Raw genomic sequence first — 26,641 nt, 5'->3', positions numbered from 1 at the left:
CCAAAGCACGACGCATCCGTCGCACGACGGATGCGACGTGTGGCAATCCGTCTCAATGCGTCGTCAATACAAGTCTATGGGGAAAAAACGCATCCTGCAAGCACTTTTGAAGGATGCGTTTTTTTCTGCAAAACGACGCATTGTGACAGATTGCAGTTAACGCTAGTGTGAAAGTAGCCTTATCTATTCTTCAACGGTTCTTCTGACACCTATACTTTGTGCACGGTAGATATCGTTTGGGGTCTCAAATGCGTTTTCATTTTTCCTTAATTTATAGGGCACCTACTAATTATCTGCTATCATTGCTCTGGAGGGAGGGAGGGCTTGGCTGCTATCTGTGTACATATACTTTTGCACAGGCAGCCATTATAGGCGGTCTCGTGGGCACACGGTAGTGTGGTTCAAACTTTATTTTTAACTCTTCTTAAAACGTTCCATATATGCTCACTGTATGCTATTCTTTCTTTCAGATGTCTTACAATAGCGAGGAATTTGTCCGTGAATTAATCGAGATGGATCTGTCAACCGCAACCAGTGACGATATGCTGGGTGATGAACCGAGCCTGGCGGAGGCTACTGAGGGGTCGAGTGAAGACCCTGCACCCTCAACCCTCAACTCAGCTACTGTACCACGGCGAATAAACAATTTACGCAGAAGAAAGGCCACCTTGTCGCCATCGACAGAGCTAGTCTGTTTGGCAAAGCAAATTTTAAGCCAGCAGACCAACATTAGCGTGGACAGCTTTGCCACCTTCGCCGCTGATCGTCTTGGGAAGCTGGAAGACACACAGAGGATCCACGCCGAAAGGGTCATTTTTGAGACTTTAAGTAAAGCGGCAGCCGGTCAACTGGATGAAACGTCAACTGTACACAGTTAAATGGAACGTGATCCTTGTTCAAGGCAGTCAATGACCCAAACGCCAGAGGCAATGCGTAGCACACCAGTGCGTCGAATTATATCACATCAAAACCTGCCGCTTGCCCCTCCACCACAATATCCCAGGTTTTCACATTCTTTCCTTGCCCAATTATCTTCTCCGCCCAGGCAAGGATTTTTGAATGCAGAAAACCAGTATGAAGAACTTTAGTGCCATTTTACTTTTAGGGTTTAAGTTTAATTGTTAAATAGTTAAGTTATTGTTAATGAAATAGTTAATTTAAAATGTTTATTAATTTTAATATTTGTTATAAATAAAAATGTTTTTTTGATTCAAACTTACTACTCTCGGCTGTAATGCCCTGATGGCGGCCCTGGGTGCATGTATACAGATGCATACATATAATGAATGTGAGTGATGAAACATGTTATTTGTTTTTAACAAAGCGTACACAACAGCGGATATAAACTTAAATTTTGTTTTATAACGATAATAAATATAACACCAACAAAAAACTAAAATATAAAAACAACAAAAAAAAAAATTAGTGGCTGCCGCTCTGCTGTTGGGCAGCCACAAAACTTGCCAGCATCACTCCGTGCTGTTTGACTACATCAGTCAGTGTCCGCTGTGTCGCCATCATCCTGTGTGAAGCCAGGAGGTCCTCTAATGTAGGGATTTCTATGGAGGGAATGGTAAAACTTATTCTGTACATGCATCTAACTATCAGGTACTTGGTTGTTATTTAACACTTACAGTTTCCGGTTTGCTCGGGCGATCACGAGCTAAGGGACCACCCGGGTCCTCTGGCATCACCGGCTAGGGAAAGATACACTTCATAGTACACGACAGCCCTATCCTTTACAAGTTGTATGGACCTTTTTTTATGTGCAAGAATTACCGGGAGACAAGGCTGCACCCATATCACGGAGTGATGCTGGCGAGCCTGTAGGTGACTCCGGCTGGGGCTCGGGGCCTGCAGGTGCTGGAGAAAAAAATAACTTTTTACATACCTGAGGTGCTACTGTTGTAACTAATGTGCCGCCCTATACTATGCTAACCTATCTTAACGCCACTCACCACGATGGGGCAAGCTCTGTGACCGGATGCTGGCGATACGCTCACTGGACCTGTACCGCAGATCCGCCAGCTTCTTCCGGATCTGGGTACTGGAGCGCTGCACCCCAAATCTCTGGGCTGGGCCCCGACTGATCCTGTGCAGCACAGCCTGCTTGTGGAGGACTGGATGTCCGGAGTGCTCATGACACCCATAATCCCTTGCATCCACCTCTGCAACTAAGTAGCGCACTTCTGCGTCGCCCCATGGTGTTGCTCGTCTCCTGGCCGCCATTTTGCCGCCTCTTGTAACAAGCTAGGCCGCATCAACGTCGTAAAACCCGCCCACGACGCATCAACGCCGTAAACCACGCCGACGACGCATCAACGTCTCCAGCAGGTTTATTACAGGACGCTACTGCGTGCGCGAAGGAAGCGGGCTGAATTCTAAATATCTCCAGGTCAGACCGGAGACACTGCTGCGTTCGAAAAGTGACGCATTATCAATACAGCGTCTCCGGTTGCACAGGAACACTGGAGTGTTGGTGGTTTTATGTATGGATATATATTTTTAGATAGGTATTTGTATATCTGTGAGTCTGGATGTGTATATGTAGGTATCTGTGTAGATTTCTATGTACGAGGGGCGATCCAAAAGTAATGATAATACTAAACACAATGAATATAGTCAAAAAATAAATTTATTTTTCTACATAGTCTCCTAACAAGTCTATACATTTAGTCCATCTCTTTTCTAAACTTAGAATTCCCTTCGAAAAAAATTCTTGATCTTGACCCTCAAAAAAATCCCCAACAGCGATTTATCACGTCGCTATTGTCGTCAAATTTTTTGCCCCGGAGGTGTTCCTTGAGCCGAGGAAAGAGAAAGAAGTCACTGGAGGCTAGATTTGGTGAATAGGGGGGGGGGAAGTGTTCCACCAGTTCAAAGCCTGCGCCCGCACGTCAATAGTTAACAGCCGCCAGCCAATCTGAGGCTGGCAGCTGGGGTCAGCCGCAGCGTGCATGTCACCGGCATCTGACGTCATTGTCAGTCACCGGCGAGTGCACGCTGCAGCTGCGTGGAGTGAGCAGGAGCGCGGCAGGTAAGCAGAACTTGTGTTTTTTTTTTTTTTTATTTTGAGCGGCGATCCGGGGGGCCCAGGGCAGAACGGCTGGAGACACTGGGGGCATAATTGGAGACGGGGAAGAATGGTGATACGGGCATGATTGGAGACACTGGAGGCAGGATTGGAGACGGATGGGGCAGGATGCATACGATGGAGACAGATGGGGCAGGATGGTGAGATCATATGGGGCAGGATGGATACTCATTAGGGCAGGATGGGAGAACATATGGCTGATGCCAGGAATGAGACACACGGGGGCTAGGATGGTGAATATTATTACCATAGGGGCTAATTAAGGGATATTATTACTGCAGTGATGTATTTATTTTATTTTTTGAGTATACTGTTTTAAATGGGGCGGTCCTATTACTGTGTAGAGTGATACTATGTCGCCTTCTTCATGTGGTGTAATGTAGAAGTTGGGAAAATTAAGTAATGTGTTCTGCAAGTGGAACTCGAAATAACGGTGTTATTTCCTGCAGAGACGAGTCCTGGCTGGATGAAGTGATGGCGGTCTGTGCGGGATGAAAGATGAAGGACTTCACCTAGAGACGTCACTGGTGAGTCAGTGTGTTACCTATACACTGACACTATACACTGTATACTATATGCAGAGCTCCTGTGTATAATGTCACCGGTGATCACTGGATTACCTATACACTATATACAGAGCTCCTGTGTATAATGTCACCAGTGATCGCTGTATTATCTGTACACAGACACTGCATACTAAGTACAGATCTCCTGTGAATACTGGCACTTATGGTGTTAGTATTGTGGGTTTTTTTTATTATTGATCAGTATTGTAGTATTCAGTCACTATGTGGTGGTAATATGTGGTCTGGTCATGATGTTGTGGTATTTGTTCCTTGTATTTGATATTATTCGATCACTGTGGTGATAATGTCATCTGGTCATGTTGTGGTGGTACTTGTGCCTTGTAGATAGTATTATAGGTCACTATGGTGATAATATGGTGTCTGGTCATGGTGTTGTGGTATTTGTTCCTTGTATGTGGTATTATAGGTCATTTTAAAAATGGAAAAATAAATAAAAATATACCTTAATTGTATTGCATATTTTAACAAATATTTCATAGGTTAGAGTAGGGCCCGGCCAAAAGTTTCTACCTTGTCATTTTGGTGGCTTAAAAAATCTTTTGGCAAAAACAAAAGCTGCCGGCTTTATGTGTGATCTGGTGATGGGAACTGTCAATGTGTGATAGGTGAGAAGTGGAATTTTTCCAAGAGAGAGCGGTGGGACTGTGGACAGTTTGAGGGGTGGAGGCGGGGCGGAGTCTCATGGGGGCCCCAAAAATTTTGACAGTATCGGGCCCCAAAATTTCTAGTGGCAGCCCTGTATGTGTATATGGATGTATCTGTATACATATGAGTACACGTATGTATATACAGGCCCTTACTACTGAAAGAATGAGAAACAAAGCTTTTGCAAAGTAAAACACACAGTTTATTAGACAAATCATTACAATAATAAAAATAGTGTATAAATGTCAGTAGTAGCCCACTATAAGTTCTGATGCTGCCAAGTAACAGCACCAGGACCGTTAAAATATTGGCAGTAGTTGTCTCGGCAGGTCTTCGCATCGTGGGTGTTTCTGCCAGGTCCCAATGGTTGAAGGCCTGCAATTGCGGGATCGTTTACGCGCCATTCACCGAGCTGCACTTCCCCATTTACTAGGCCCACAGAGTCCATGAAGCCAGGTGGACTGTACGCCAATGCATCGCGACGGCAAAGGAAGTTGTGAAGCACGCAACAAGCCAAAACAACGGAGTCTATCGATTCAAGCTTCATGTTAATAGGCGTGTGGAAAACTCTGAAGCGATTGGCCATGATACCGAAGGCATTTTCTACAACCCGACGTGCCCTTGACAAGCGGTAATTGAAAATTCTTCTTTCCTCTGTTTGACTTTTTGGGGGGAACGGTTTGATAAGATTGGGATGAAGCGGGAAGGCCTCATCACCGACAAAAACAAAATTAAGGTTGCCTCTAGTCTCAGAGTTGGGAGGCAAGTGAAGGTCACAGTTGTTCAAACGCTCTCCAAAGAGTGTGTGCTCTAAAACACCACCATCGGAAACCCTTCCGTTCATGCCGACATCTACATTTATAAATTCGTAATTCGCGTTAACAAGGGCCATCAGGATGATGCTGAAATAGCCCTTATAATTAAAGAAATAGGATCCGCTGTTCGGTGGTTGAGTGATCCGGACATGTTTCCCGTCCAAAGCCCCACCACAGTTAGGGAACTGCCAAAGCTGCTCAAAATCGGAGGCAATCTTTTTCCATTCCTCCTCCGTGTTGGGGAACTGCATGTAGCTACGTAGACTGTGGAAAATCGCATTACATGTCTCTGGAATTAGAACGCTGAGCAGGGGCCTTGAAATGGCTGAAGAAAAATGCAAGTCTTGCAGCGAGCGCCCGGTGGCCAGGAATTGCAGCGTGACTGCCAATCTTTCATCTGCCGGGATGGCAGCACGCATCGCTGTATCCTTCCGTTGAATCAGTGGAGTAATTCTTTCCAGTAAATGTTTGAAGGATTCCTCTGACATCCGCAGATGGTTGCGGAAATCATGAGGATTCTTCTCCTGAAGCTCTCTTACAAGTTGCATGTGGGACAAATCAGACCTCTTCCGCAGCCACTCTGGTCCACATGCGACGCTTTCGTTTGGAACGCCTCTCTAGCATCCGTGCCTCATCTTGACGCCGAGCTTCCTCAACCAGCAATGCAGCAAACACAACAGCACACTGCGCATTGTTCATGATGCTGCAAACTGAAACAAATAAAATAAAAAGATGAGAAAGTTATTAAAAAAAAAATAAATAAATGCACTCCATTCCGTTACCGTGCATGACAGAAAACATGCTGTATGGGTGTGCACGCACAAGACCCCCTAAAATGGCAGCCCGTGCAAAAGTATATGTACACAGCAGCCAAGCCCTCCCTCCCTCCAGAGCAATGATAGCAGATAATTAGTAGGTGCCCTATAAATTAAGGAAAAATGAAAACGCATTTGAGACCCCAAACGATACCTATCGTGCACAAAATATAGGTGTCAGAAGAACCGTTGAAGAATAGATAAATCGAAGAGGAGTCGCAGGCCGGAGAACTCTACAACGATCTGCAAACCACCACGCGGTCAGGAACAAAGGATGGAAGCGCTACTATGTCACCTTCTGTTGAAGGCATGACCGCCAATCAGAACGCAGTAGCGACCACCAATCGGAGCGGAGGGGTGCGGAAAAGGCAACGCAAATGCACGCCTATGTGTCGGTGTCTGAGTCGTCAACGAGGACGTTGGTAAGGTGCGCCCTTAAGGCAATTAAATCATAAATTAATTTTGGGATGATCCTTTTACTCTGATTGCGAATCTTAGAATACCCAGCGTGGGTAACAGGGCAGTCTCCCCGGCGGCCATTTGCTCTAGGTGCAGTTCCCTCATTGACCTGAGAGACAGGGGGCACTGGAGAGCTGTGTCTGTGTAGTGACGTCATGGATTGGTGACGTGGGAGGAACCGGGTTTCCTACACACACACTCACACTCTAACCCCGGAGCCTACCAAAAAAGCAATCAGAACATATGTGCCCCAAAATGTTGCCATGCAAAAACAGTCACACAGATTTTTTCCCCACTCATTAGTTTGGATGAAATCCACACCAGATCTACAAAGAACAAGTAAGCAACGAGTGCATGAGACGTCAGGATCCTCATCCACTTCAGGTTGTTTTGGTTTTTTTTTTGCCAAATCTGTCCAGAAAGAAAATTGACAAATCTGCAACGTGTGCACAGGCCCTTACAATGCATTTTGCCTGCACTGATTAATGTAGAGATTTTGTTTTTGTCACTTGACACGATTGTAATCCTAATAATTATATCGTTCTTCCATCTTCAGAGACAAGGCCGCTCAGAGGGACAATGAAGAGGAAGGCGGCTGATGACCCTCGGAAGCTAAAACCTGGAGAAATAGACCCGAATCCTAAGACCAAACCTGCCCGGCCTGACCCTGTGGATATGGATGAAGGTCTGTCCGCTGCAGCACTGGGTGACGGGTGCAGTCGCCTCACTACAGCCTTTGTCTGATGAATGTTGTATCGTTTACGGACGACAACAAAAAATAAAGTATATTTCTATAAATCTTTAACACTCGGGTCAGATGTGATTATCACAGACATCTGTAACAAGCGATAACGTCCATGAAAATGGATGAGGTAATGGAGAAATAGCAGCCCGAATCCTAGTGTAGTTTCATGGGGGACATGGACCACCTGAATTCAGCATATTATCCCATGTTTCCCGGGTCCCATAATGAAAGAGATTTTACAGTCTATCTATATAATTTTTTTTAATATAATGTGACCACCGATCTGTATAAAACTTTCATGCCAAAGACGTCCGAAGCCTTTAAGTGTCTCCATAATATGCCACTTGCCCATCACCTGAATGGCTGCCATTCCTCTTACAGATGAGCTTGAGATGTTGTCCGAGGCCAGAGCGCGTCTGGCCAACACCCAAGGGAAGAAGACCAAGAGGAAAGCACGAGAAAAGCAGCTGGAGGAAGCCAGGTCTGTACAATGTTTCCTAGCAGGTACCGTCCTGGGTTTTGCCTTTACATTATGTTGTAGGCCAGTGGTCCCCAACTCCAGGCCTCGAGGGCCGCCAACAGTGCAGGTTTTCAGGATTTCCTTAGTATTGCACAGGCGTTGGAATCATCAACTGTGCAGATGATCACATTACCACCGATGCAATACTAAAGAAATCCTGAAAACCTGCACTGTTGGCGGCCCTCGAGGCCTGGAGTTGGGGACCCCTGTTGTAGGCGCTGCTGCCAGTCGGTCTCCGGTGCGAGAGCTTATGATTCATGCTGCACTTTGGAGCAATCACTTGTTGTGTGCAACTGGAAAGCTCCATTGTATCCATAGATTACATCTTATAGAATAACAATTATTTAAAAAAAAATATATATATATATATATATATATAAATAAATAATATATATATATAATATATATATATAATTACACGCACACACATCTATATAATATTTTCTCTTCGCCACGACAGCACCCACTGAGAGAGGGGATCCGCCCCTAGGAACAGGAAACCCTACGGAGAGATAAAAGGGGCGGTCCCCCTCGCTCCCACAGTTTGGTTTCCTGTTCCTACGGGAAGATCCACGGAGAAGAGGATTCCCAGCCTGGACGCCGCTTGCGCAGTTTACCTGTGAGGACGGCAAGGGCTCCAGGACTGGATGCAGCGTCGGGGGTGCTGATTCAGTTTTCCCCCCTCTGCTCTGCTGGTTCGCGGTAGATGTCCGGCGGTCTGCGGGGCAAGCACCAGGTGGTAGCGTCGCGCCGTCCTCGGCGGACGCCTGTGCGGTGTGGGGCCCAGTGCATGCCCCCGGAAGTGCTGGTAAGCTTCCGGGGTGCGGAGGAGTGAGACGACGCCGGCGCTGAAGCCGGTAACAGCGCCGGAGTATCCAATATGGCCGCGACCCGGAAGTGGTTAGCACTTCCGGGTTCAACAGGAAGAACATGGCGGCCCCCATGTGAAAAGGACGCCGGCGCTGCATCCCGGCGTCCAGAATGGATTCTGCAAGAGAGCCTGCGGTACCTTCTCTAGAGGTTACCACCGTCACCCCTCGTAGCCATGCCAGCAGCAGCAGCCGCTCTAGGCAGAGCGGATCGTCCAAAAGGAAGCCACCTGCATCTGTGTCTCCTCCTCAGCCGGTACCTGATCGGTCAGCTTCTGGGTGAGTGTGCATCTACCCCACTAGTCTGATTATTGTCCCTCTCCCTTTATAATAGGCAAAAAGGAAGGAAAAAGCGAAACACAAGCAGTGTGCGTTATGTATCCAGCCCCTTCCGGATAGTTACACTAAAAGGCTATGTGATTCATGTATAAAATCAACGTTACGTGAGGAAGCCTCAGTTAAATCAGAGGATATAAGGGCCATGATTAGGGAAGAATTACGAGCCCTACAAAGCGTTGACAGAGAGCCACGTATTAAGGAGAAAAGAGGATACGTTTCACCTGTATCCGATCAGCCGTCTGAGTTAGAGGAAGCAAACTCAGATAGATCGCTGCAGGAGATATCCTCAGATGAGGATCAGGATACGTGCTTCCCCACAGATAGCATTGACAATCTGGTGAGATCAGTTTGCAATACCATGGGCATAGAAGATCTTAAAGTCCCTAAAACACAGCAAGACATTATGTTTGCTGGCCTATCCGAAAAGAAGAGACCCTCTTTTCCGGTAATAACGGCAGTAAAAAGTTTGATCAAAAAAGAGTGGGAAAGCCAGGGGCAGAGGGGGTTACCACCATCCTCAAAGAGACGCTACCCCTTTAATGATGAAGAATTCACAACATGGTCAAAAGCCCCAAAAGTAGACGCAGCTGTGGCGTCTACATCAAAGAAATCCCTACTGCCTGTAGAGGATTCAGGCTCGTTACAAGATCCTCTAGATCGCAAAGCCGATTCGCTCCTTAAAAGAGCATGGGAGACTTCTGCAGGGGCTTTTAAACCGGCAATCTCAGCCACATGCACCGCAAGATCCATGCTTGTTTGGCTGAGTGACTTGGAAGAAGGGCTGAAAGGGGGTCTCTCTCGAGAGAAATTATTGTCCTCTATACCCCTAATTAGAGGTGCCACAGCCTTTCTAGCGGACTCATCTGCCGACTCTATACGCCTGGCAGCCAAGTCGGCAGGATTAACCAAGGCAGCACGTAGGGCCCTATGGCTTAAGGGCTGGAAAGGTGACCCTCAGACCAAGTCTAAGTTATGCAGCCTCCCATGTCAGGGTGAGTACCTGTTTGGTACCAAACTGGATGAGATCTTAACTAAAGCAGGGGAAAGGAAGAAAGGCTTTCCAAATAGTAATAATTACGTTCCATTTTATAGGAGAGCCTTCCAAAAGCCCGCATTCAATAAAAGGAAGGAGTTTAAGAACCAGGATCGCTGGGCCACAAGAGACACAAAACAAAAGGGTGCGTTCTTTGGGAAGCGCCCTTTCAAGTTTGAAGAAAAACCCCGTTAGGACAGATCTACCTGTGGGAGGCAGATTGTCCTCCTTCGCTAATGAATGGCGGGCCATAACAGCAAATATTTGGGCAAATAACCTTATTGCCTCTGGGTTACAATTAAAATTTTCCCGAGTCCCTCCGGACTCATTTCTATTGACTTCATTAAAGTCTCAGTTACAACAAGAGGCATTGGAGCAGGAGGTAATAAATCTCCTAGCTAAGGGAGTCTTGGTGGAGGTTCCATTCCTACAGGAGGGAAAGGGATTCTATTCCCCGTTATTTTTTATTCCAAAACCAGATGGAACATTCAGAACTATTATTAATCTTAAAAAATTAAACATCTACCTAGAAAATCAAACCTTTAAGATGGAATCTATCCGGTCCACCATTAAACTCCTGTTTCCCTATTGCTTTATGACAGTTCTCGACCTTAAAGATGCGTATTACCATCTACCTATTTATGCAGAGCATCAACAATATCTATGGGTAGCGATTGTATTGAATGGGTGTGTCCGACACTTTCAGTATACTGCAATGCCTTTTGGGCTATCTATAGCCCCAAGAGTATTCACTAAACTAATGGCGGAGGTAATGTCATATCTAAGACTAGAAGACACTCTCGTAATTCCCTACTTAGATGACATCTTAGTAGTAGGAAATTCTCCTTCGCAATGTCAACAACGGTTGTGTGATATGATAGCATCTCTGCAAAGATTGGGTTGGATAATAAACTGGGAAAAATCTAGACTTATCCCAACAACTCGGCAAATTTTCCTGGGGATTATATTAGATTCTACAAGCCAGAAATGTTTCCTTCCGGAAAATAAACAGATAACGGTTAGGAATAAAGTTCAGTCGGTAATAGATAAACCCCTAATTTCTTTGAGAGAAGGCATGTCCCTTCTTGGCTCCTTCACGTCATGTATTCCAGCGGTTCCATGGGCCCAATTTCACTCGAGGCATTTACAGTATGCAATTTTACATGAAGAAGAAAAATCTCATGGTCATTTAAATATTAAAATTTCCCTTTCTAATAAAGTAATCCAATCTCTGATATGGTGGCTAGATCCAAAAAACCTGGTCAGTGGAGTCCCCTGGGTAGTTAAACCCTCAAATATAATATATACTGATGCCAGTCCTACTGGCTGGGGCGCACATTTAAAAGACCATTTAGTCCAAGGATTATGGTCAGTCACGGAGTCAGACGACTCTTCTAATATAAGAGAGCTAAAAGCTATCTATCATGCTCTATGTGAATTCCTTCCGCAGCTACACGGGACACATACCAGAATTCTGTCCGACAACATGACATCAGTTGCCTATATCAATCATCAAGGAGGAACAAGATCAGGAACGCTCATGTCTATAACCGAAGACATTCTAACCATAGCTGAAGAACATCTTCTGTCCCTGTCAGCGCTGCATGTCAGAGGAGTGGACAACTCAAGAGCAGACTTCCTCAGTCGTCATACCCTCCACCAAGGAGAGTGGGTCCTAAATCATCAAATTTTCAAAATGATAACTATGAAATGGGGTACACCCGAGATAGATCTCTTCGCCACAAGACAAAACCGACAACTAAAAAGATTCGCTTCAATGTTCCGGGCCGACAATCCCGACATTCTCGATGCCCTTCAGACTCCTTGGACATTTCAGAAAGCATACGCTTTTCCTCCTCTGATTCTTCTACCAACAGTAATCAGGAAGATAAGGGAGGACCGGGCAAATATAATCCTGATTGCCCCATTTTGGCCAAAAAGACCATGGTTTTCCCTGCTCAGAGCCATGTCCATCTCGGATCCGTGGATCCTCCCGGAGGATCAGGATCTTCTTTCCCAGGGGCCCTTCAACCACCCTCATGTGAAGGGACTAAGGTTGACAGCCTGGAATTTGAGAGGCAGCTGTTAAAACTAAGAGGCTTCTCCGATAGTGTAATTAATACCTTGTTAACAAGTAGAAAAAGATCCACTACTGACATATATGTGAGAGTGTGGAAGAAATTTCTAAATCTCTATCCATCGGCGTTATCTAGTGAAATTCCCGTCTCCACTATTCTAGAATTTCTTCAAAAAGGACGTGACCTAGGCCTTTCAGTTAATACTCTGAAAGTACAAGTTTCTGCTCTAGGGGCCTTGTATAGTCACAATGTTGCGGGTAATAGATGGATAGCTAGATTTATTTCAGCTTGCCAGAGATCAGAGCCAGTTCAGATTCCGCAGATGCCTCCTTGGGATATTAATTTGGTCCTGGAAGCCTTAACAGGTCATCCATTTGAGCCTCTAGACTTAGCTCACATTAAATATATTTCACTTAAGACCGTTCTTCTTGTCGCGTTAGTATCGGCAAGAAGAGTAGGTGACATACAGGCGCTATCAGTAGATCCTCCCTTTATGTCAATATTTCCTGATAGAATTGTCCTGAAAACAGATCCTTCCTACCTACCTAAAATGTGTACAAAATTCCATAGATCTCAAGAGATCCTTCTTCCTTCTTTCTATAATAATCCTACAGACCAGGAGGAAGAGAAGTACCATACTTTAGATGTGAGAAGGGCTATAATAGCTTATCTGGATAGGACTAGCGCCTGGAGGAAGAGCAGGGCTCTTTGTTTCCTTCCAGGGTCAAAGGAAAGGATCTGGTGTTACAAAAGGCACACTATCCCGATGGATTCGGGAGGCGATATACCTGGCCTATTCATCTAAAGGGGAGAATCCACCTGAGACTGTGAAGGCACATTCCACCCGGGCGATAGCATCATCCTGGGCTGAACGAGCAGAGGTTCCTATAGAACTCATATGTAAGGCCGCAACCTGGTCTTCTCCTTCTATAGTCACTATAGATTAGATCTATCTGCCTCCACTGACTTGTGTTTCGGTAGATCAGTCCTTAATACGATAATCCCCCCCAAATAACTATCTCTGAAAGTCTCTCAGTGGGTGCTGTCGTGGCGAAGAGAAAACACCGGATTACGTACCGGTAATGCTCTTTTATAAAGCCACGACAGCACCCCTTCACTTCCCTCCCATTTACATATATTAGTGTACATATGAGCAATGTTAAGGGTGGTGGATTCTTGTACTTATACGTAGTTAAATTATAATGAATGATGATAAAGAATTGTCTACTAAAACTGGTGGGCGGTTCCTCGCAATCTCTGTAACCCAAACTGTGGGAGCGAGGGGGACCGCCCCTTTTATCTCTCCGTAGGGTTTCCTGTTCCTAGGGGCGGATCCCCTCTCTCAGTGGGTGCTGTCGTGGCTCTATAAAAGAGCATTACCGGTACGTAATCCGGTGTTTCCATACCCAAATAATCCAGCGGGGAGTAGTGGATCTCGCACTTCATGGCCCGTTGATTGTTTACATGCAGCCATATATTGCTCCAGCCCAGCGGATGGTTCAGACACATTCGTATTATCAGTCTGTGACCTCAGACGTGTACAGGTGCGATATACGTTTTTGCTTTGTGCCCCCCGTTGTGACTGTAAATGATCTCGTCTCTCCGCTGCTTGTTACTGACGATCGTGTTGCCCCCTCTCAGACGTTTGGCCGCTCTTCAGAAGAGGCGAGAGCTGCGAGAAGCCGGGATCGAGATACAGAAGAAGAGGAAAAAGAAGCGCGGGGTGGATTACAACGCTGCGATCCCCTTCCAGAAGAAGCCGGCCCGGGGCTTTTACGACACCTCGGAGGAGAACTATGATGCTACATCAGTTGCCATTTTTTCAGCTCTGCTGCAATAGTAGTCACTGTCCTAGTCTGGACTACATCAGTTGAAGGGAACCTGTCACCTCGAAAAATGTTATTTACCTTCAGATGTAAACATCTGTATCTTGTATTTCCGTTCCATAAGTGTTTTTCATGGACAGCATTCGTACCTATAATAATCTGTTATAACAGTCTAATATAATCTAATATAATAGTCTGTTATAATCTGCAGACGTGCAGACTGTGGACCGGTACACACTTTATCTCTGCCCGGAATAGGTAATATGGCCAGAGGCAGCTTTCTTGCCCAGTATGGTTGTTGGTGTTACACCGCTGTTGTTACGTTTTCGTGGTGAGCGGTTTTGGGTATGGTAGCGCAATATGCGCACATTATAAGCTGGCTTCCTTTTTGGTTAGCGGATGTGGTGGATGTTATTTTGTATATTGATTACTCCTTGCTCATTCATATGCACCAATGTAGTCTTCAGCCCAGTGTGGTATTAATATGGTGTTATGGTTGACAATATATTATTATATCATAGACTCTTGGTGCAGCATTAGGCTGGTTTCACACGACAGTGATTCCGGTACGTGAGGTGTCCGTTTTCTCATGTACCGGAGACACTGACTCACGTAGACACATTAAAATCAATGTGTCTCTGCACATGTCAGCGTGTCTTCACGGACCGTGTGTCCGTGTGCAAAACACGGAGACATGTCCGTGGGAGCGCACGGATTACACGGACCCATTAAAGTCAATGGGTCCGTGTAAAACACGTACCGCACACGGATGCTGTCCGTGTGCCGTGCAGGAGACAGAGCTACAGTAAGCGCTGTCCCCCCAGCTTGTGGTGCTGAAGCCGCCATTCATTTCTTTTCTCCAGCAGCGTTCGCTGGAGAGAAGATAAGAAATTTTTTTTGTGTGTGTGTTTAAAATAAAGATCCCTGTCCCCAACCCCCTCCCACCCCCTGTGCGCCCGGCCGCTGTTAATAAAATACTCACCCGGCTCCCTCGCTGCTCCTCTCCATGCCGCAGCTCCTCCTGTATGAGCGGTCACGTGGTGCCGCCCATTACAGTGATGAATATGTGGCTCCACCTCCCATAGGGGTGGAGCCGCATATTCATCACTGTAATGGGTGGCACCACGTGACCGCTCATACAGGAGCAGCGAAGGAGCCGGGTGAGTATTTTATTAACAGCGGGCGGGCGCACAGGGGGTGGGAGGGGGTTGGGGACAGGGATCTTTATTTTAAACACACAAAAAAAAGATTTTTCATATCTTCTCTCCAGCGAACGCTGCTGGAGAGAAGAAATGAATGGCGGCTTCAGCACCAGATGCAGGGGACAGCGCTCATCTCTAGCGCTGTCTCCTGCACGGTCCGTGTGGTACCCAGGCGGCACACGGCTGCCGCACGTGTGGCACACGGATGGCCTACGTGAGCTCACGGACACAGATAACTCCGGTACCGATTTTTTTCGGTACCGGAATTATCTGGACGTGTGAGACAGGCCTAAGGCTGTATTTGTGATGTCCACATACACAGTTGTTCATCCCGCTCTTGTGTTTTGATCCCTCATACTAACAACAGAGATATATTAGGGAGTCCGCTCCTGGTTTACATGTTTTACGTTTTTGCACGGCAGCACTTTGGTTCGTGTCCTGCATCGATTTCCCACTGTGTTCTATCATTGCCCTGTATTGTTACAATTTTAGACTGTGTCTTTTGTACTTAATAAAGATTTTTGCTATATATAGTTGTTTTGGTCGTTTTGTGGTTTCCACACCCCCGTTGTATGATGTAGTAACGACTGGGTTACATTATATCCTACATTAGCGCAACATTTAGGTGTTTCATCTGTTTAGCGAAAGCTATGTCGCTGTATAATACCATTATTCTCCTATAATAATCTGTGCGGTAGTTCACGTGTCCATTTTTTTTATTCGGAAAGAGTGGTCAGATCAAAATCGTGAAGACGTGTTCTATATTGATCCAAGTGTAAGTCTGTGTGTCCGTGAAAAAAATCTGACAACATTCGGGTGACATCCACTTGCTGTTCAGTTTTCACGGACTGCTAGATAGGAGAAGGTGGAGAAACTTATTTTTCATCCAAACAAAACTGATGAAACTGTGAGGAAATTCTGAAAAAACAATGAACAAAAGCCAATGATGAAACTAGCACGCTTTTTTTTTTCTTACGAAAAGAGAGCGGCCAATTAAGATAAGGGAATGACTTTAATATGCAAGTAGAAGTCCAGAACTTTGCAGAAAGGCATAAGTCATACCAAGGGTGCGCCAAAGCGCCCTCAATTCCATCTACTGTATAATCGTCTAATTTTGTCTGTATCGGAAATCCCGCATCACTGATTAGTCGCCGACGGCTGTCGTGACCAATTAGCGACAGGCGCTGTCCGGCTGTAGTTCAGTCACGTTTACTGAACAATTTCTGTCAGTCACAGTGCTACGTAGTTCAGTCATGTTTACTGAACAAGTTCTGTCAGTCACAGTGCCACATAGTTAACTCACGTTTACTGAACAAGTTCTGTCAGTCACAGTGCCACATCGTTCGGTCATGTTTACTGAACAAGTTCTGTCAGTCACAGTGCCACGTAGTCGGTTACGTTTACTGGACATGTTCTGTCAGTCACAGTGCCACATAGTTCACTCATGTTTACTGAACAAGTTCTGTCAGTCAGTGCCACATAGTTCACTCACGTTTACTGAACAGGTTCTCTCAGTCACAGTGCCACATAGTTCACTCATGTTTACTGAACAAGTTCTGTCAGTCACAGTGCCACATAGTTCACTCATGTTTACTGAACAAGTTCTGTCAGTCACAGTGCCACATCGTTCGGTCATGTTTACTGAACAAGTTCTGTCAGTCACAGTGCCACGTAGTCGGTTACGTTTACTGAACAGGTTCTCTCAGTCACAGTGCCACATAGTTCACTCATGTTTACTGAACAAGTTCTGTCAGTCACAGTGCCACATAGTTCACTCACGTTTACTGAACAAGTTCTGTCAGTCACAGTGCCACATAGTTCACTCACGTTTACTGAACAAGTTCTGTCAGTCACAGTGCCACATAGTTCACTCACGTTTACTGAACAAGTTCTGTCAGTCACAGTGCCACATAGTTCACTCACGTTTACTGAACAAGTTCTCTCAGTCACAGTGCCACATAGTTCACTCACGTTTACTGAACAAGTTCTGTCAGTCACAGTGCCACATAGTTCACTCACGTTTACTGAACAAGTTCTCTCAGTCACAGTGCCACATAGTTCACTCACGTTTACTGAACAAGTTCTCTCAGTCACAGTGCCACATAGTTCACTCATGTTTACTGAACAAGTTCTGTCAGTCACAGTGCCACATAGTTCACTCATGTTTACTGAACAAGTTCTGTCAGTCACAGTGCCACATAGTTCAGTCACGTTCACTGAACACTTTCTGTCAATCAGAATATTCTAGCATACCCAATGCGTTAGAATTGGGCCACCATCTAGTATTAAATAAAAGTAGATATTTCTGAAAATATTATGTTAACCTGCAGGTGCCTGGTATGATTATTTGTTAGGCTTCATCCCCTTATATAAATGTTTATGAAGTTAAATTGGCATTTTGTGTGTGACACACTCCCTTTAGGAACCCAGCATCTCTCTTTAGGACTGTATTCCCTCTAGTCTGTTACATAGAAAAGATTCACAAGAAACTTCTCAATTTGCCTTTTAGATGCAATTGGGAAAGGAAGATGAGGCTCTCAACCATACATGGGAAAAAACAGAGATTTTACAGAAGAGTCAGAAACTGAATTGTTGGGCAAATTCAGCTCAAAGAAGAAATAATAACAGGATTTACAGAGTATTCATAGGAATATAGCTTTACAGACTGACAGATTCTCTTAACCCCTTAGTGACAGAGCCAATTTGGTACTTAATGACCGAGCCAATTTTTGCAATTCTGACCACTGTCACTTTATGAGGTTATAACTCTGGAACGCTTCAACGGATCCCGCTGATTCTGAGATTGTTTTTTCGTGACATATTGTACTTCATGTTAGTGGTAACATTTCTTCGATATTACTTGCGATTATTTATGAAAAAAACGGAAATATGGCGAAAATTTTTAAAATTTTGCAATTTTCAAATTTTGTATTTTTATGCCCTTAAATCAGAGAGATATGTCACGAAAAATAGTTAATAAATAACATTTCCCACATGTCTACTTTACATCAGCACAATTTTGGAAACAAAATTTTTTTTTGTTAGGGAGTTATAAGGGTTAAAAGTTGACCAGCAATTTCTCATTTTTACAACACCATTTTTTTTTAGGGACCACATCACATTTGAAGTCATTTTGAGGGGTCTATATGATAGAAAATAATGAAGTGTGACACCATTCTAAAAACTACACCCCTCAAGGTTCTCAAAACCACATTCAAGAAGTTTATTAACCCTTTACGTGCTTCACAGGAACTGAAACAATGTGGAAGGAAAAAATGAACATTTAACTTTTTTTTGCAAACATCTTAATTCAGAACCATTTTTTTTATTTTCACAAGTGTAAAAACAGAAATGTAACCATAAATTTTGTTATGCATTTTCTCCTGAATACTCCAATACCCCATATGTGGGGGTAAACCACTGTTAGGGCGCACCGCAGAACTTAGAAGTGAAGGAGCGCCGTTTTACTTTTTCAATGTTGAATTGGCTGGAATTGAGATTGGATGCCATGTCGCGTTTGGAGAGCCCCTGATGTGCCTAAACAGTGGAAACCCCCCACAAGTGACACCATTTTGGAAACTAGACCCCTTAAGGAACTTATCTAGATGTGTGGTGAGCACTTTGAACCCCCAAGTGCTTCACAGAAGTTTATAACGTAGAGCCGTGAAAATAAAAAAATCGCTTTTGTTTACACAAAAATGATCTTTTTGCCCACAAATTCTTATTTTCACAAGGGTAACAGGAGAAATTAGACCACAAAAGTTGTTGTGCGATTTCTCCTGAATACGTCGATACCCCATATGTGAGGGTAAACCACTGTTTGGGCGCACCGCAGAGCTTGGAAGTGAAGGAGCGCCGTTTTACTTTTTCAATGTAGAATTGGCTGGAATTGAGATTGGACGCCATGTCGCGTTTGGAGAGCCCCTGATGTGCCTAAACAGTGGAAACCCCCCACAAGTGACACCATTTTGGAAACTAGACCCCTTAAGGAACTTATCTAGATGTGTGGCGAGCACTTTGAACCCCCATGTGCTTCACAGAAGTTTATAACGTAGAGCCGTGAAAAAAAAAATCGCATTTTTTCTACAAAAATGATCTTTTTGCCCACAAATTTTTATTTTCACAAGGGTAACAGGAGAAATTAGACCACAAAAGTTGTTGTGCAATTTCTCCTGAGTACGTCGATACCCAATATGTGGGGGTAAACCACTGTTTGGGCGCACGGCAGAGCTTGGAAGAGAAGGAGTGCCGTTTTACTTTTTCAATGTAGAATTGGCTGGAATTGAGATCGGACGCCATGTCGCGTTTGGAGAGCCCCTGATGTGCCTAAACAGTAGAAATCCCCCACAAGTGACCCCATTTTGGAAACTAGACCCCCCATGGAACTTATCTAGATGTGTGGTGAGAACCTTGAATGCCCAAGTGCTTCACAGAAGTTTATAATGCAGAGCCGTGAAAATAAAAAATATTTTTTTTTCCACAAAAAAGATATTGTAGCCCCCAAGTTTTTATTTTTACAAGGGTAACAAGAGAAATTGGACCCCAAAAGTTGTTGTCCAATTTGTCTTGAGTATGCTGGTACCCCATATGTGGGGGTAAACCACTGTTTGGGCGCACGGCAGAGCTCGGAAGGAAGGAGCGCCGTTTTGGAATGCAGACTTTGATAGAATGGTCTGCGGGTATTATGTTGCATTTGCAGAGCCCCTGATGTACCTAACCAGTAGAAACCCTCCACAAGTGACCCCATTTTGGAAACTAGACCCCCAAGGAACTTATCTAGATGTGTGGTGAGAACTTTGAATGCCCAAGTGCTTCACAGAAGTTTAGAATGCAGAGTCGTGAAAATAAAAAATATTTTTTTTTTCACAAAAAAGATTTTGTAGCCCCCAAGTTTTTATTTTCACAAGGGTAACAGGAGAAATTGGACTGCAATAGTTGTTGTCCAATTTATCCCGAGTACGCTAATGTGCCATATGTGGGGGTAAACCACTGTTTGGGCGCACGGCAGAGCTCGGAAGGGAAGGAGCGCCTTTTTGGAATGCAGACTTTGATAGAATGGTCTGTGGGCATTATGTTGCGATTGCAGAGCCCCTGATATACCTAAACTGTAGTAACCCCCCACAAGTGACCCCATTTTGGAAACTAGACCCCCCAAGGAACTTATCTAGATGTGTGGTGAGAACTTTGAATGCCCAAGTGCTTCACAGAAGTTTAGAATGCAGAGTCGTGAAAATAAAAAATATTTTTTTTTTCACAAAAAAGATTTTGTAGCCCCCAAGTTTTTATTTTCACAAGGGTAACAAGAGAAATTGGACCGCAGAAGTTGTTGTCCAATTTATCCCGAGTACGCTGATGCCCCATATGTGGGGGTAACCCACTGTTTGGGCGCACGGCAGAGCTCAGAAGGGAGGGAGCACCATTTGACTTTTTGAGCGCAAAATTGGCTGTCGTGTTTGGAGACCCCCTGATGTACCTAAACAGTGGAAACCCCCCAATTCTAGCTCCAACCCCTAACCCTAATCCCAACCTGATCCATAATCCTAATCACTAACCCTAACCATAATCACAACCCTTACCCCAAAACAACCCTAATGTCAACCCTAACCATAACCCTAATCAAAACCCTAAATCCAACACACCCCTAATCCTAATCTCAACCCTAACCTCAAACCTAACCCTAATCCCAATACACCCCTAATCACAACCCTAACCTTAACCCTAATCCCAAACCTAACCCTAATCCCAAGCGTAACCCTAATGCCAACCCTAACCCTAATACCAACCCTAATCCAAACCCTAAACCTAATCCCAGCTCTAACCCTAACTTTAGCCCCAACCCTAGCCCTAACTTTAGCCCCAACCCTAACCCTAGCCCTAAGGCTACTTTCACACTTGCGTTGTTTGGCATTCCGTCGCAATCCGTCGTTTTGGACAAGAAACGGATCCTGCAAATGTGCCCGCAAGATGCGTTTTTTGCCCATAGTATTGCCGACGGATCGTGACGGATGGCCACACGTCGCGTCCGTCGTGCACTGGATCAGTTGTGTTTTGGCGGAGCGTCGGCACAAAAAAACGTTCAATGAAACGTTTTTTTGTACGTCGCATCCGCCATTTCTGACCGCGCATGCGTGGCCGTAACTCCGCCCCCTCCTCCCCAGGACATAGATTGGGCAGCGGATGCGTTGAAAAACTACAGCTGCTGCCCACGTTGTGCACAATTTTCACAACGTGCGTCGGTATGTCGGGCCGACGCATTGCGACGGCCCCGTACCGACGTAAGTGTGAAAGAAGCCTAACCCTAAATTTAGCCCCAACCCTAACCCTAAATTTAGCCCCAACCCTAACCCTAAATTTAGCCCCAACCCTAGCCCTAACCCTAACCCTACCCCTAGCCCTACCCCTACCCCTACCCCTAACCTAACCCTACCCCTAACCCTACCCCTAACCCTAACCTAACCCTACCCCTAACCCTAACCTAACCCTACCCCTAACCTAACCCTAGCTGTAACCCTACCCCTAACCCTAACCTAACCCTACCCCTAACCTAACCCTAGCCGTAACCCTACCCCTAACCTAACCCTAGCCCTAACCCTACCCTAACCCTAACCCTACCCCTAACCCTACCCCTAACCCTACCCCTAACCCTACCCCTAACCTAACCCTAGCCCTAACCCTACCCCTACCCTACCCCTAACCCTACCCCTAACCCTACCCCTAACCCTAACCCTAATTTTAGCCCTAACCGCTGTTCTCCTGCCGGCCGGCAGATGGACACAGATGGCGGGCGCACTGGGCATGCGTCCGCCATGTTCTTCTGCCGGCGGCCAGGAGGAGCAGCAAGAGGATCCAGGGACCTAGGTGAGTATGCTAGGGTCCCCGAATCCCCCTATTTCTCTGTCCTCTGATGTGCGATCACATCAGAGGACAGAGAATTACACTTTACTTTTTTTTTTTTTTTTTTTGCGGTCGCCGGTAAACAGTTAATTACCGGCGATCGCAAAACAGGGGTCGCTAAAACCGACCCCCGATCATGCTCTTTGGGGTCTCGGCTACCCCAGGCAGCCGAGACCCCAAAGATTCTCCCGGTGCCGGCCGGCGGGCGCACTGCGCATGCGCCCGCCATTTTGAAGATGGCGGCGCCCACCGGGAGACACGAGGAGCATCGGGGGAGCTAGGTGAGTATTGGGGGGCCACCTGGGACCCCTTTTCTCTGTCCTCCGATGTGCGATCACATCGGAGGACAGAGAAATTAAAAAGAGATCGCTTTTTTTTTTTTTTTTTTTTGCGATCGCCGGTAAACGGTTAATTACCGGCGATCGCAAATGCGGGGAGGGTTAAAAACCCCCCGAATCATGTTCTCTGGGGTCTCGGCTACCCTCGGCAGCCGAGACCCCGGAGAAAATCGGCCTGTGGGGGGCGCTATACACTTTTTCCACAGCGCCGTTAATTAACGGCGCTGTGGTTTAAGTACCCTTAGCGGCCGCCGTTAAAAGGCGTATCGGCGGTCGCTAAGGGGTTAATGTGCCCATTACTTTGGGAATGATAGGTATAGGACAAGTCTAAGGAGATTTTTAAACTCTTGTGGAGCACCTTCCACAATCTGGAAAGCATGATCAGACATTATACAACCTGGGAGACCAAGGATTAGGAAAATGTGTTTGAAAAATACTTGGGCCAACTGTACAGCAGATAAGTCCTTAAACCACCACGACCTGGATGATAGTGAACCCTTGCCCCTCAGGGCGATCTGTAACAAGTAAACGTCCATAAAAATCTCAGCCCTGGGCTCTCTTGATATATGAAGGGGCTTAAGAGTAGAGATGAGCGAATATGTTTGGAAAACAGAAAATCAGCACAAATATGGTACATTCGAATTCGTGATTGGTAACATGAGCATTTTTCTAAAATCAAAAAAGTCGGTAACATTCAGTAAAAGAATAAAAAGTTCTCAAGGGGATGTCACGGTGGCTGACCCGGTCCGTGGCCCGTGGGATGTCCGTGTTAAAGGAAAAGGTATTTAACCCCTTCATGACCTTGGGATTTTTCGTTTTTCCGTGTTCGTTTTTCACTCCCCTCATTCCCAGAGCCATAACCTTTTTTATTTTTCCGTCAATTTGACCATGTGAGGGCTTATTTTTTGCGGGACGAGTTGTACTTTTGAACGACATCATTGGTTTTAGCATGTCGTGTACTAGAAAACGGGAAAAAAATTCCAAGTGCGATGAAATTGCAAAAAAAGTGCAATCCCACACTTGTTTTTTGTTTGGCTTTTTTGCTAGGTTCACTAAATGCTAACACTAACCTGACATTATGATTCTCAAGGTCAGTACGAGTCCATAGACACCAAACATGACTAGGTTATTTTTTACCTAAGTGGTGAAAAAAAATTCCAAACTTTGCTAAAAAAAAAAAAATTGTGCCATTTTCCGATACTCGTAGCGTCTCCATTTTTCGTGATCTGGGGTCGGTTGAGGGCTTATTTTTTGCGTGCCGAGATGACATTTTTAATGATAGCATTTTGGTGCAGATACGTTCTTTTGATCGCCCGTTATTGCATTTTAATGCAATGTCGCGGCGACCCAAAAAAACGTAATTCTGGTGTTTCTAATTTTTTTCTCGCTACACTGTTTAGCGATCAGGTTAATACTTTTTTTTTACTTGATCGGGCGATTCTGAGCGCGGCGATACCAAATATGCGTAGATTTGATAATTTTTTTTATTGATTTATTTTGATTGGGGCGAAAGGGAGGTGATTTAAACTTTTATATTTATTTCACTTTTTTTTTTACTTTTTTTTTTTTACTTTTGCCATGCTTCAATAGCCTCCATGGGAGGCTAGAAGCAGGCACAGCACGATCGGCTCTGCTACATAGCAGCGATCTGCTGTTCGCTGCTATGTAGCAGAAAATCAGGTGTGCTGTGAGCGCCGACCACAGGGTGGCGCTCACAGCTATCCGGGATCAGTAAACATAGAGGTCTCAAGGACCTCTATGGTTACTAATCAGAAGCATCGCCAACCTCCGATCATGGGACGGGGGTCGGCGATGCGATCATTTCCGGCCAGAAGCGGTGGTTAAATGCCGCTGTCTGCGTTTGACAGCGGCATTTAACTAGTTAATAGGCGCGGGCAGATCGCGATTCTGCTTGCGCCTATTGCGGGCACATGTCAGCTGTTCAAAACAGCTGACATGTCCCGGCTTTGATGCGGGCTCACCACCGGAGCCCTGCATCAAAGCAGGGGATCTGACCTCGGACGTACTATCCCGTCCGAGGTGTTGTGAATTCTGTGGTCAAGCTCCCTCCTGTGGTCAAGAGTGGTACTTCGGCTGGTTCTGTCCATGAGCTTCATCTGGTGGATGTGAGTGGGGCTGCGGCTTCTGAGTTTCCTTCCTCAGGTGACGAGGTTAGGTCGTTAGGTGCTGCTCTATTTAACTCCACCTAGTTCTTTGTTCCTTGCCTCCAGTCAATGTTCCAGTATTGGTCTTGCTCTCTCCTGGATCGTCTTGTGGCCTGTCTGCCCTGCATAAGCTAAGTTCTGCTTGTGTTACTTTTGTTTGCTATTTTTTCTGTCCAGCTTGCTATATTGGTTTTTCTTGCTTGTTGGAAGCTCTGGGACGCAGAGGAAGCACCTCTGTGCCGTTAGTCGGTACGAAGGGTCTTTTTGCGCCCTCTGCGTGGTTGTTTGTAGGTTTTTGTGCTGACCGCAAAGCTATCTTTACTATCCTCGGTCTATTCAGTAAGTCGGGCCTCACTTTGCTAATACCTATTTCATCTCTGTGTTTGTATTTTCATCTTTACTCACAGTCATTATATGCGGGGGGCTGCCTTTTCCTTTGGGGAATTTCTCTGAGGCAAGGTAGGCTTATTTTTCTATCTTCAGGGCTAGCTAGTTTCTCAGGCTGTGCCCGAGGCGCCTAGGTCTGGTCAGGAGCGCTCCACGGCTACCTCTAGTGTGGTGTGATAGGATTAGGGATTGCGGTCAGCAGAGTTCCCACGTCTCAGAGCTCGTCCTATGTTGTTAGTAACTATCAGGTCACTTTGTGTGCTCTTAACCACCAGGTCCATTGTGTTTCTGAATCACCAGTTCATAACACCCAGATCAGAAAGGGGTTAAAGGGGAAATGTTCGTGACACCACCTGTGGTATTCGGTCAGGGTGACCGACGCTGCTAAGGGGTCCGCTGGGATGATGTTATGGCAGCTAGATGCAATACCTTCCCACAGGTGAAGCATGTCCCCAGGGCTTCCCAGTGTGTAGATGGTGGATGGTGTGAGGTGCAGTGAAGAACGAGGGCACAAGGTTGCAGTCTCTTTACCTTTTACTGAAGGCTTCTGCATCCACAGTCCAGAGCACGGATCACAGGGCAGGCAGAGTCCGGCTGGTTTGGAGGCAAATCCAGAGTCCCCTTGTCCAGGTAGAAATCAGTAGCCTTCCTCTAGCGCCTTGGTGTTGTAGTACCTTACTGCTAAGCCTCTCATAAGGTCCTCACAGACGTTGTAGATGATGTTGATGTGATGTCTCTCTCTCTGTCCCCCAGATAGATAAGACAAACCCGTATGACCGGTGGCTTGAGGCTTTTTACAGGGACTCTATCATGCCCCGACCTCTCGTGGGTGCCACCTTGCCTCCTGGGTGTAGGGGCAGATCAGTAACATGAAATTAGCTGTCCTGCTGGTCTCTGGAGCAAGGCATAAAGGACTGTTGCTCCCTCGATGTTCCGGCTACTGGGATCCTGCGCCTCAGAAGGAGGCAGCCTGTGGAGGGCAGAACTCCTTCTGGTATCCACTCCTTTGCTATGACTTCTTCACCCTCTCTACAATACAGTTCTCTTTTCGTGTCCTTTCTTAGAAACTGCTGCACTTAGGGCAGGCACAGCTCCGTGTCCTTCTTTCTCAGCCTCCCACCCCTATCAGGGACCAACAACCTGAGCCAAGCTCAGTCAGCAACTGCCTAACTTCCTCCCCAGGCAACCAGTTTTACCTAAGTGTGAAAAGTGCCCTAATGAATAGGAGCATAGCTCCCCCTGGTGGCCTGGACTACGAAATGTGTTGCATGTTTGTGATACCTGGATTCGGTTGTCTTCCTTTGCCCCCAAACGTAACATCACTCCCCCCTAGAGGAAAATGACATTACTGCAATGACCAGGACCCTGGGGCGCTGCAAACGCCAGCAATTCATGTGCCGCGTCCAGTAAAATCACAGCATGACAGGTTAGAATAGAATAGATATACACACATAGAATACATAGATGTCAGTGACACACACATATATTTGTGGCACCCCAGGAGTCCGGGTACCACAGTGGTATTGCCTTCCTCTCGGGGAGGGTGATGCCATGCCTGGAAACAAAGAGGATTCCTTTGACAGGTAACACATACATGCAACATGTTCTGACTCCAGGCCAGAAAGGAGCGCTCTAGACCCGGTTTCAGGGGAACGTCCCTATATATGTTCTGGCTGGTGGAGGAGTTAAGGAGTCTGTCAGAGAGAGAGACAGGCAGTCGGAGAGAGGAGTGTGGAGGAAGGGAGTCCAGAGGAGAGCTGAAGCCGTGCAGACGCAAGGTTCTGCAGCTCCTGACAGGAGTCAGTCAGATTGTAAGAGACTGTGAGGAGA

At 45.8% G+C, this 26,641-nt stretch overlaps 2 protein-coding genes across 2 annotated transcripts; one reads left to right on the top strand and one right to left on the bottom strand.

Moving 5' to 3' along the window:
* Positions 1 to 4,566: 4,566 nt before the first annotated feature.
* Positions 4,567 to 5,917, bottom strand: LOC138680942 (uncharacterized). Its single transcript, XM_069768142.1, has one exon. It carries the CDS (start codon positions 5,687 to 5,689, stop codon positions 4,586 to 4,588), a length of 1,104 nt encoding a protein of 367 aa, XP_069624243.1. The 5' UTR covers positions 5,690 to 5,917; the 3' UTR covers positions 4,567 to 4,585.
* Positions 5,918 to 6,128: 211 nt separating this feature from the next.
* On the top strand, positions 6,129 to 14,663 carry LOC138680941 (cell division cycle 5-like protein). The gene is made up of 3 exons (XM_069768141.1): positions 6,129 to 7,100; positions 7,542 to 7,641; positions 13,641 to 14,663. The coding sequence occupies exons 1-3, from the start codon at positions 6,995 to 6,997 to the stop codon at positions 13,837 to 13,839; spliced, it is 405 nt and encodes a 134-aa protein (XP_069624242.1). The 5' UTR covers positions 6,129 to 6,994; the 3' UTR covers positions 13,840 to 14,663.
* The last annotated feature ends 11,978 nt before the right edge of the window (positions 14,664 to 26,641 follow it).

The sequence above is a fragment of the Ranitomeya imitator genome, chromosome 5 (assembly GCF_032444005.1).
Source record: "Ranitomeya imitator isolate aRanImi1 chromosome 5, aRanImi1.pri, whole genome shotgun sequence".
Lineage (NCBI taxonomy): Eukaryota > Metazoa > Chordata > Amphibia > Anura > Dendrobatidae > Ranitomeya > Ranitomeya imitator.
Note: the sequence above shows the minus strand (reverse complement) of the source record. Positions and strands in the feature narration are given on the sequence as shown.

Coding starts and splice junctions, on each gene's coding strand:
- LOC138680942 (XM_069768142.1), bottom strand. CDS start 5,689: ATGCAACTTGTAAGAGAGCTTCAGGAGAAGAATCCTCATGATTTCCGC.
- LOC138680941 (XM_069768141.1), top strand. CDS start 6,995: ATGAAGAGGAAGGCGGCTGATGACCCTCGGAAGCTAAAACCTGGAGAA. Junction 7,101..7,541: donor CCCTGTGGATATGGATGAAG/GTCTGTCCGCTG, acceptor TTCCTCTTACAG/ATGAGCTTGAGATGTTGTCC. Junction 7,642..13,640: donor AAGCAGCTGGAGGAAGCCAG/GTCTGTACAATG, acceptor GCCCCCTCTCAG/ACGTTTGGCCGCTCTTCAGA.